Genomic DNA, 12529 nt, shown 5'->3' on the forward strand with positions numbered 1-12529 from the left:
ACACACAGGGATAGATACTAGACTTTTATTCTGTTCTTCACTAAATAGTTTATTTAATGAAATATTTTCATTCCTTCATTGGAAATGATTATAAAAATGTATTGAATATCATACATTTCACTGAACTCCATACGCAAATCCCTTCACAGTTACCATTCCCTAACTAATTAATTTTAATTACAGAGATGGACAGACGGGCAGATAGATTCCTATCTATTAGGAAATTCCTCATAGATAAAAGAACCTCAGAAATAAATAAGTGGTAACCTGCATACTTGACTTAGGTCAATTTAAGAAGATTCCTTTCTTCTCCTATGCCTTGAAGAGAAGATTACTGTTCTTTTGAAATTAATTCTTGAGTAATTTCTTTTCTGTGGCTTGTAACTGTACCCTATCAAATGCATAAACTTTTCTATTTGTAGAATCAGATCATAGGAATTTTAAATTCGGTGCTAATTATCGTTTCACACAATAGCAAATTTATTCCATTACAACATTATTCTTTCTGGCATTTTCAGATAGCATAATTTCTTCTGGCAGAAAGAGAAAAAAATTGTGTTAATATGTTGATTACTACGGTATGCTGGGGTTAGAATTGTTTGTGATGGTAAGAAAATTAAAATTTGAAATTTTAATTCCAAAGTTCAAAATTGTCAGACTCTAGAGGACAGAAATATAAAGGAAGTTATTATAAATAATTGAAATAAGTAAGTTTTTATAATCCTATTAGAAATGATTAACCAAAGGATTTTTGTTGTTTCACTTATGGTGCTAGAGATATAAGTCAGGCCTTATGCTTGCTAGACAGGCGTTCTACCACTTGAACCATGCTTCCTGCCCCTGTACATTGATTTATTTTTCAAGTTATGTCTAGGGGTTTTGTTTTTTGTTTCTTTGTTTATTTTGTTTTCCCTTTTTCTTTTTCTTTTCCTCTGCTGGCCTGAGCTGTGAAATTCCTATGCCACTAGGAATGTAAAGGTGTATGCCACTACACACAACCTTTGATTGAGATGGAGATCTCATGAAAGTTTTTGTCTGGGAGGACAAAAATTACACCTATAGTTGAGATCAAGCAATATTTCCCTTTGTGTCTTTGGACGGTTTCCTGTAGTACATTGTTCTTTAGTTCATCTATGTGGTAATAAATAGAAAATAGGAGTGTTTTTTCTTTTGGGAGATTGAGTAGTATTTTAATGTTTGTGTGTGTGTGTGTGTGTGTTCTTAAATTCATCTGTTTATAGATATTTTGTTGTAATATCATGGCTACCATGAATAATTTAAAAGCACAACTTTCAACAGCAATCACTAATGTCAGCCCAAGACAGTGATTTTAAATACTAAGATATATTGCAGCCCTCCCTTTGTCTCCCTCCCTCCCCTCTTTTGCGTAATTGTTGATGAGTTTGTCCAAGTGACAGACAGGTGAAAGGGAAAAAAAAACAAGTGACCCTGATAAATCACAAACCCATTCATTAATCCCTAGATAGTATATGATTGATGGTACAATAAGAACAATTGTTTAATGGGTTCTAATTGGTATTGCTCAGGCATTTGGTTTTTCTTTGTTTCTTCATTGCCTAAAATGTTATAAATGGATTTACTTTCAGAACTCTAAGCTGTTGCACAAAATATTGTTTCTGTGACTATTTGTAACATCAGTCGCAGTATGGATGGATTATACTCTCACTGGACCTCCCATCGAACCTGAGGAAAGCCCTGAGCATTACAGGATCTTTTATGTCCAGAATGATGAAATCAGCTATATAGCACTACATCTCTTAGTACTTCTGTAATCCTTCCTCAAAAATCAGATATTACTTACATTTTATTTCTCTGCCATACTAAGGGTTATATTGTTTCCTATGACCAGATGATCTTATTGGTTCTTGTGATCATAAATCATCATTTTATTTTACTATATGATAACACATTAAAATTTGAAAAATAAGTCAAATTTTTAAGATATAAAAGGATTCACCATTTGGGGCACCTATTTTTCAATATGGAAGCTTAAATGGGCTTTAAAAAATGACTATCATTTCTATTTCACTTAAATGTACACAAAGTAAAATGATATTATACTATTCAGGTCCTATGCAAAGACCTGACTTTGCTCTAGATTGAAAGATAGGCATTGGTCTAAATCTTCAGCATACTTTAGCCTATGGGGCCATTTCCTAATTGTGTGAGGAGAATGTGGGTTAAAACCCACAACTACTCTTAGAAAGAAAATGACTTCCTGTTTGCCATCCTTCAGATGAGAAGTGGCAACAACCTAACCTTCAGCTTATCTTCAACTTCTCTCAAAACACACTGGTGCTCCTCACACAAATAACTTCATGAGAAACACAGACAATCTGATTGTTGTAGAAGCAGCACTAACTCACATCTGACTTTTACTAGGACTTTTATGAGCAGAGTGGATTAGTCTTGTCTATGAGCCCGGTCACTGTATAATGGTGACTTGGCTCCTTTCCATACCCAGGGCAGGTCACTTTTCTTTCAAGTAAATTGCCTGTCTAATAGTAAATTACGACTCCATTTTAGGGGAAAACAACTGCTGAAATCAATTAAGACCCCCTCAGCAGGAAGTTAACAGATTATATCAGTGTGTGTGGAGTGTGTAGAATGTATGGAGATGGTTCCTGAGCACTGGATTTGAGTCTTGACAGGGAAGAGATATGTGGCTAGCTCAATAACCAGGAGAAAGAGGAAGATAGAATTTAATTTCATTTGCACATGGATAATGTTTGAAGTTTCTGTCCATCAGTTATCTTTAATTCTCATTACCACGCATCCCCAGAGGTTAGTGAATACAGGTATTCTGAAGTGAGATTACAAGAAATTACATAGCTTCAAAGGCTCTTAGAGTATGGCAGTCATAAAGACAAGATGAAGGGGGGGAGGGGCCTTGATTACTGCATTGTATTTGTAAGGATGAAGACCATGGAACTTAAAATACTTTAATTCTGTTATTATAAATGTAAATCTTTGAAATTTATTAGTTTATTCATTTGGTAATATTTCTACATGTGTTTCATTTACTTTCTTGTCCCCCTAACTAGAAAATTTGTGTTCACTCTGTTTCCCCCTCTTTTGGGAGGTATGGTAATATTTACCTTATTTTTTCATTGTTTTTTTTTTCCTCCTGGCATGCTTAAACACAAAAATAATACTAGACTCTCTTTTCTGGTCCTTGAATATTTTTCAAAGACTTTAGCAACTCCTGGAAATAATGAAGTATTACAGAGAAAGTAAGTGTTACTAGTAGGCTTGTTTCACTTGGTATTCCATTATGGTAGACATTGAGGAGTTGAAAAGGATATGACACCCAGTCTCTGGGATTTTTAGAGATAAGAAGACATGTGTACCTACTCTCCATATATGTGACTATAAAAACAAACACAATGTACATGGATAAGTGGCCAGAGATATTGATAAAGTATCCAGAAATGGCTGAGCCAACAACATGAGAATGAGAAGTAACTGCTTAGCTGTAGGTGGAGATCTGAGAAATTGTCCCAGAAATACTGTGGAATAAGTAGCATTTGTCTAATGTGACAATGTGATGGGTTGAGCCAGATTGTTGAAAAGGCCTCAGGCAAAGCCTTCAGTTGAGACATGATGAGATATGAGCTGCAAAAGACAGCATGTGCTTCATTTTTTGCCAGTCCTGTGCCTTGAACTCAGAGCCTGAGTGCTGTCCTTGGGCTTTCTCAAGGCTAGAGCTCTACCACTTGAGCTGCAGCACCAGTATGTGCTTCTTAAAGTTTACTCAGTCACTGCTAAGCCCCACCCATGATTCAGTCAGTTTCCTAGAGTGGGCCTTAATAACAATTTCCATTTCTGGCTTTTTGGATTTTTGTTGTTGTTGTTGGTTGGTTGTTGAGTGTCCTTTCTGTGTATTTAAAGGCAATTACCTGTAAATATCGTAGAAAGGAGCTTTAGTTCAACATGTAGGTTTGTGAAATGTTGATCAATATCATCCCTTTCTTCATTCTCCCCCATCTTTCTCAATCCCACCCATTTTCTCAATGGTCCTTGGATTCCATTTTCCCATATGTACACGGAATATTATGATTACATTACCCCATCTTTCCGCTCTCCATTCATCTAACTCCTACCCTTGATCTATTTTCCCTTCTCCCACTCCCTGACAGCAAAAGTTTCAGCCTTCTCGTATTTACTTTGTTATACTACAAGTTAGTTGTTCAAAGAAGTTACACCTTTGGGATCAAAGACCTCAATGTCAGACCGGAATCCACGAAGCTGGTACATGATAGAGTTGGAGAGACACTGAAATTCATAGGCACAGGCAAAAGATTCCTGAACAGAATCCCAGGGTCACAACAGATTGGAGAAAGACTCAATAAATGGGACTACCTAAAAATAAAAAGTTTCTGCACAGATAAAAACATAGCCACAAAAATAGAGAGACAGCCAACCAACTGGGAAAAGATATTCACCAATAATACATCTGACAAATGCTTAATATCCAGTATCTACAGGGAACTCAAGAAACTAATCCCCCCTAACCCAACAAACCATTCACTAAATGGGCAAGGGAACTAAAGAGAGAAATCAAAAAAAGAGATTAAAATGGCAGAAAAGTATATGAGAAAATGTTCATCATCCATGGTCATAAAGGAAATGCAAATAAAAATAACCCAAAGATATCACCTTACCCCAACAAGAATGGCCAAGATTTTGAATTTAGACAATAACAGATGCTGGCAAGGTTGTGGAGAAAAAGGAACCCTACTACACTGCTGATGGGATTGTAAGCAAGTTCAGCCACTCTGGAAAGCAGTGTGGAGGTTTCTTAAAGAACTGAAAATAGACCTTCCCTATGATCCCGCCATACCACTCCTGGGCATCTACCCTGAACATCATAACCCAGGATATGATAAGGACACCTGCTCAGATATGTTTATCTCCACACTATTCACAATATCCAGGTGATGGAAACAATCCAGATGCCCTACTGCAGATGAATGGATATAGAAAGTGTGGTATATATACACAATGGAATTCTACATAATCAACAGACAAGATAAAATAATGGTATTTGCAGGGAAGTGGATGAATCTAGAGCGAATCATGTTGAGTGAGACAAGGCAACACCTAAGGAACAAAAGGTGCATGGTATCCTTAATATGTGGATATTAGATCCACACAGTACAAGAATGATGACTCAATATTTGCATACCCAATGCTATGGACATGGTACGGGAAATACAAACACAACTACATAGGCATAAAAACTTATGATTCTACATAGATTAATATGTATCTATGATATACAAACCCTTAGCCTAATTTTGATTATGTTGTAAAACTAAGTGCCAGTGATTTTATATAGAGATTCCCTCCTTGAATACTTGTTTGTTAACAAGTATTTGAAATATGATGTAAAAATCAGTGTTAATAAATTCTTTAAAAAATGAAAAAAAGAAGTTACACCTTTGAATCCTCCACTATACATGCTATAATTTAGATAAAATGTGGTTTTTTGTATATATGCATATGACTCTGTATTTGTTGACATATATATGTATAATTTAGATCAAAACTCCACAAAGGAGAGAAAACCATGTGCCATTTATTTTTTAATCTCTCAAGGGATTTAATTTTCAGTGAACCCAGAGAAACCTCAAACACTAGAAGAAAATAATGGATCTTTAAATGTCTGAGATATGTTAGAAAACATTTTTCAGCTGAGCACCAGGGGGTCAGACTAGTGATCCTACTTACTCAGGAAGCTGAAATTATGAAGGAAAATGATTCCAAGCTACTGCAGGCAGAAAGAGATTCCATTTCCAATTAACAGTGAAATATTAGACTGAAAGTGTGATTCCGTTAGTAAAGTGTCATCTAGGCAAGTCGAATGAGAATAAGAGGCTGAGCCCAAGTCTTGGTACCAGGAAGGAAATAGTGTTTATTCTCAAATCAAATATTCTGTACTTTATTTTGCTATTAGTGGAAAATTACCTATTTTATCTTTTGAAAGCTTTAGCTTTTTGATTTTGTTCATCCCAGTGGATGATTGCTTTAGGCATGCATGGGACTTGTCAACTAAGTAATACAACTTCACACTTCAGGATCATTATAGGATAGATATTTCCAGAATGCAGACTATTGCCACATGAAGAAGAACTGCAATAGGAGCAGCAGAAATACCATTAATTTCCTTTCATGCACAAATTAGAGCTTGAAATTTAGAGCTGCACCAGAAGATCAATGAATTATTACATTGTTCTCTTTTTTTAAAGGAAAAAAGTAAAATTTAATCCAGGACCCAGTTACTGGTACAAACAGGAGTGATTATTTTGATTGCACTGCAAGTTTGACTGATCCAGGTCCAAGAACATTTTTTCCTAGAGATAGAATTGCCAGATGAAACACAGGACACTTAGAGACATTTAAATTTCAAATAAAAATGAGTCGTTTTTAAGTAAAGAAATAGTGCACAAACCCAGACGGGGGGTGGGGGGTGGGTGGGGGGGAGGGTAATGGGTACCAAGACATGTGAAAGGGTATCAATGTATGTGAATTAATGCACCTTCTATCTGGCAAATATCATGTAACCCTTTTATTAATTACAATAAAAAATAAAATAAAATAAAATGAATGAATAAATAAATAAAGCCTGAAAAAAACAAAATATTGCACAAAGATATATTTTGAAATCACTTATCTATTTGCAATTCAATTTTAAAGTGGTATTTTCTACATTTATTTACTAAATCTAGCTACTCAGTCTTATAACCTATTCCTATGAAATATTCAACACAAAATAAGGAAAATAGACAATGATTTATATTTTGAGGTATAATTTATACAAACATATATGTATGTATATTCTGTTGCACACATTGTTAGTGGTGCATTCCTGTAATCATAGCTATTCAAGAGGCTGAGATAAGGACATGGCGATAAAGAGCTAGACCAATCAGGATAGTCTGTAAGCCTCTCATCTCAATTAAGCAGTAAAAAGCTGGAAGTGGAGTTGTGGTTCCAGAAGTAGAACAATTTCCTTGATCAAAAAAGCTCAGAGATAGCACCCAGGCCCTGCATTCAAACCCCAGGACTGGCACTCAAACTCACATGATTCCCTTCTTCTGAATAGTCAAACCAAATCCAAATAGTAAAAACTTGCTTGCAGTGCACACGCTTGTGTTTACTTTTCACAGAGGTCTGCCCTCACACAGTCACAAAGAAGGCTGAATTCAATACTGCTTATAGCACTTGCTTTTGGAGAAGCATTACCCTTGCCCTTTGCTTATGAGCTAGTTAGAAATGCAGAGTTACTTCCAGGCTTCCCTGGACTCGCTGAAAGAGACCCTGTAGGGAAAGAATTGCCTGGAATTGCCAGATACAATCAAGGTTGAGAAATACAGCTTTAGTTCCATAGCTTGCCAGAATGCCTTAAGAATGCATTTGAAGACTCCCTCAGGAAGAGGGAGCTTGTGCAAGCAGGAATATTGCCAACACAACTGATGCAGAACTACCTTGGGCGATTGATTATCTTTTGGCTTCTAGGCAAGACTTTATTCAAAAGAAAGAGACAGACAGAGTCAGGGACTGTAACTTCAAATTTTTTTAAAGTAGAAATGGAAGTGGGAGTGGACTCTAGTTCATCTTGTTCATTTCATTTTCAAGATTCAATAAATGACCTGTGACTTTGTCCACATCCTCTGATGGGAGGTAATTTCCGCCTACTTTCCCCGTCTCTCTATTGATTGAGGAAAGGATCACAGAATAAATGGCAGAACTCTCAGATCAGCTGCTTGTCTAGGGCTTTCAGGTTCCACGGGTATCATCTGTGTCTCTTAAATGTGAAAATCGCCCCCACTGCTTCTAAATGCATGTTTCCCACTTCCTCTCGAGGGCTCAGGAACCCAGCACAAAACTCTGCTTTCTCTCCACACTGGAAACACATCTCCAGCTGCACATCTGTATACTTTGCTAACTGAGGGGATTCAACAAGGTTTGTTGGTGGGTGTGTCAGCTAATTATCATGCCACGGGCCACCAAGACGAGCCTGGGTGGCTGTTCAATTAATAGAACTGAAGGAGCAATTAGAGAGAATCCCTGCTCGCCTGGCCTACCCCAATGTCAACATAACAACAGGAACACTTTTTATTTTTCTTCTGGTTGTGATTAATCACACAAATAATTCTCAGAAATGAAATTAAAGATCACCCACGCACAGCACCCCATAATGTCCTCAGGTATTACATCCTGGATCTCTGCAGCCAATTTACCTTACACTCTGGTTTGAATTCTGCAATGTTCCGCATACATCCTGTTGTGTTAGCCAGTGTCCCTGTGACCTTTGCCAGTTTTCTGGAACACTTCACATTCGCTATTTTGAGAAGACCACAGATTTGGAAATGTCTAAGCCTCAAGACAGTTCAGTCTAGCCCTCTTTTGATATGGCAAATTGCAAGTCCATGCCAGACGAGAGTGAGTGATAACATCAAGAGCCTTTGTCTCCGCAGTCTTCCTGGTCACTGTGAACAGTACTCACATAACACCAATGCTAAGGATCTTTTCATGCAAACAACATAATCTCTTGAGCATCTCAGTGTCATAGTTTCCTATCGTCTTCATTTACCCAGATATCTCTTCATAGCTTCAGACTGATCCTGAAAAGCAATTTCAGTTAGGATTGCTTTATAATTTTCCCTTAGGTTTAGGAATTATAAAGGTTAATCAAATGAAGCACTGGTGGCAACCATTGGAACTAGAGCAAGGAAGATTTATTGTTTCTTTTTAGTGGAGTTGGTGGTGGTGTTGGAATTTCAGGGCTTCGTGCTTGCTAGATATGTCTACTAGCCCATTCTGGCTTTGGTTATTTTTCAGGTGGGGTGATGACTGGCGTCAAACTATGATCTTTCTACCTATAGCTGGTATCACAGGCATGGACCAGCATACCTAGCTTAGTAATAAAGATGCAAAATCTCCCTTAATTTTTATTTTGCCTATACTGGCCTGAATAACCACCCTCTCTGGAGCTCTGCCTCTCCAGGTAGCTGGAATTAAGGCCATATACCATCATGCTTGACCCTTGTTCATTGTTTCTTTAGTTGTGAGCTCTTCAATTTTAAATTCAGTTGTCAAGCAAAGTAGATGTCATTTTAAAGATAAGGAAACAAAGGCTCCAAAATACTGAATGAGTTCTTTATGATCATGTGTTTTCTGGTGGAATAATTTTTTCTATTCCTTTGTGAAAATATCGTGTAAAGGAAGCAGAACTTTAGTGCAATTTATTTGACAGGTTTTAGGGCTAAGTAAGTGAAGGAACTATAAAAGAACATAAAATAAGATCAAAAATTTTAAAGTCTGGTTGTACTACATTTTAGTAGATTTAATTATAGGCTGACTGTCTCTTACCCAAAGTACTTGAGATCAGAAATGTTTTCAGATTTTTATAACATTTATGGATTTTGAAATATTTTCAGATACATGAGGAGAAATCTTGGGATGGCACACACATCTAAACACCCAAATCATTTGTTTCACTTTTATCTTTGAGCCATAATTCATTTATGAAGCAAAGTCTTAATAGCATGGAATTTTTCATTTGTGGAATTATACCTGTCCACATTTTAAAAATGTGGAACATTTGCCATTTCAGCTTTTCAGATTAGAAGATGAGATCATCCACCTGTATAAATTTCAAGATACTACCCTGGAAAATTCGCTTTCTTTCCATTAAGTCAAAACTATAGGAAAATTATTAAGCCAAAAGAAACTATAGGAAAACTATGAAGTCAAAACTATAATGCATGAATTTTTCCTGGCATAAAAAAGCAATTATGGATAGTTTTGCAGCTGTGTGTATTCCCTGTGTTAAGATGCATGTGCGCCATATGAGCCCCATGAAATCATTTGGTACATTACAGGATATGTATGTTTCTCATTGGTTGTTTCAGGACAATTGCCCCTCTTAGTAATTTTGAATGGCCCAAGAGTGATGTTATAAAAGCCCAAATGTCCCTTGCTGGTATAAAGGATACCTGCTCCTCTGTGTGTGTATATATATATATATATATATATATATATATATATGGATGTCTAAATTACGTGTGACAGCTGGCATCTCTAGATATTTTTATCTTACTGACATATTTCTATGCCTTTTAGTGAATAATAATTCAAGAAAACTTACCTTTAAGAATATGTACATAATTCCTGAAAGTAAGTTTGCATTGTCGTAACCGAGGATGATCCATTGTAATGAGTATATCTGAGCTGTATCAGGGGTCTTCTAGGATGAATTCACGAAGTACACAGTGAACAGTGGTGCCAGTCGTGCAAATATCTCACCTCAGCCACACTGAGAAACTTATTCATTCGACTCATTAACAGAAAGCTCCAGTAATTTTGTCATATGTTTAAGACAGAAATAACAGTAAAAACAGGTTTACACATGTTGGATGACTTGTATATAAACCATGGAATTCTGGAAATAAGCATTTTAAGTGTGGTTCTGTCATCTACTAACCTGGAAGTTTTGTAGGTAATGTTGAGTTGAGATTAAGAAATGAATGAAGCATAATCATACAGTTTTGCGATCTGGCCCTCTGCTTAGTTTGATTCATTCTTCTGGACTATACACAGCCTTTGATGCCACTTACTTCATGAGACTTAATCAGCTGATCGGTATTGGACATTCTGATCACACAATGTTATAGATTCCACACATAGTATTAAGAGTAGGAAAAATGCATTTATCTAAGGGAGAATTTTTCTCAAAATGTAGAACTAATAATCATCACTACTTGGTATACAAAACCTTCTCCCACAGCCACTAATCAATCTCATGGGCACGTTATTGGCAAATCTAGCAAGACACCAAATGCCTATATATGTGAATTGGCATCTAACCTCTTATTTGCATTAAAATTCTTTAGATAGAAATAAACTTCCTTCAATATTTATTGCCTTATTTATCCCCAAATCACAGGCACTTTGATAAATGAAGTAATTGTTTCTAGTGTCACTGTGGCAGTGGAATGCATTTTAGTGTCTTTTGCTCCTGCAACTTCATAATTCATATCAGCACATCTATTTCCAAACCACAGGATAGACAGGGTGCAGGGAGGGGGGAAGTGTTGGAGGGGAGATTGCCTTATTTTTGTCCATGCAATAGCCTGTATTGCAGGACCAATCATCTACACAATATTTAACTTCATAGCCTCCAAATTATACACCTTCTGATTAAGGATTCCATTTTTAGAATAGACCATTTTAAATTTTCGAGAATAACTCCCCCTAAAGTGGTATGCCATTTCTTAAAAGATATTAATGGATATTTCTTGGCACTTATTTGCTAGGTAGTCCATTGATACTCGTAGCACTTGTGTAAAGTTATACACAATTGCATTTTTATTGAATTTAGCAAAATGAAGTAATAGTGATATAGACTTCTAGAGAAAAGAAATGTCAATGGCTATATGTATGGGGTTTTTTATAACTTCACTTTTACCTGGTTGTTTTTAGGCATGTTTCCCATAAATGTACATAAGTATTGAAATCTTGCCTTTAAGGAACTTGTAACTCCCAAATGAACGTCTACCCCCTGAGGATGTATATAACCATAGTACAAATTCGAGTGCAGGCTTTGAGAGGATGCAGAATGGAATGTATTAATCCCAGCTTTCCTGAGACATCATTTAACCTATTTGTTACATTTGATTGGGAAGCTAATCTAGAATCGTTGGCAAAATATTTTTCTGATGAGAATGTTTCATCTAGTGCTCATCATTTTTCTTTCATTTTCTGTTTTAGAGACGCCCAAGCCGATGGCCTGCAATGAAGTTTCGAAGAGGTTCAGGTCATCCTGCCTATGCTGAAGTTGAACCAGTTGGAGAGAAAGAAGGTTTTATTGTATCAGAGCAGTGCTAAAATTTCTAGGACAGACTAGCACCAGTACTGGCTTACGGGTGTTAAGACAAATTTTGCTTATATCTATAAGACACATACACACACACACACACACACACACACACACACACACACACAGGAACCTTAAGCTGCTATAGCCTGAAGGAAAAGAGATTTTTGGACACACCCAATCCATGAAGGGTAAAAGATACACTAAATCCTGTACAAGACATCATGTACACTAAACATAAAATTCCCGGATGACATCCAGAGTTCACTTGGAATATCTCCTCTGGACTTAGCAGAAATATGACAAGATTAAAATGCTTTTGGCTTTAGGTGCAGGGTTGCAAAGGGAATGAGAGAAAAAGTTATAATAATAATAAAGCTTTAGTTCACAAGGGATCTACAACCTTTGGTTCAAATGTTCTTCTCTGAGGTCTCAAAGATAACTGTGTTCCAGAGGCTAGAACTCTTTCTCTTGAGAGAGCACTGATGAAGTTGCAAGATTATTGAGCATACCTCATGTGGGAACAAAACCAAACCCAAGCTAAGAGGTTTTCTATCTTTTCTAAACAGACCTGTGGCAAAAGTGGTTTTCTGCTCTTGATCCAGTTGCTGCAACAAGTTGATT

General features: G+C 36.6%; 1 protein-coding gene across 1 annotated transcript in view; it reads left to right on the forward strand.

Annotated features, from left to right (window-relative positions):
• Nucleotides 1-12029, forward strand: part of Plxdc2 (plexin domain containing 2) — a 302801-nt gene extending 290772 nt beyond the window's left edge. The window contains exon 14 of the mRNA XM_090318997.1: nucleotides 11800-12029. Coding sequence (XP_090175123.1) covers nucleotides 11800-11916 — 117 coding nt within the window. The 3' untranslated portion in view covers nucleotides 11917-12029. The remainder of the gene's footprint in view (nucleotides 1-11799) is intronic.
• Nucleotides 12030-12529: the final 500 nt, after the last annotated feature.

The sequence above is a fragment of the Megascapheus bottae genome, chromosome 26 (assembly GCF_031878675.1).
Source record: "Megascapheus bottae isolate mThoBot1 chromosome 26, mThoBot2.hap1, whole genome shotgun sequence".
In the NCBI taxonomy this organism is placed as follows: domain Eukaryota; kingdom Metazoa; phylum Chordata; class Mammalia; order Rodentia; family Geomyidae; genus Megascapheus; species Megascapheus bottae.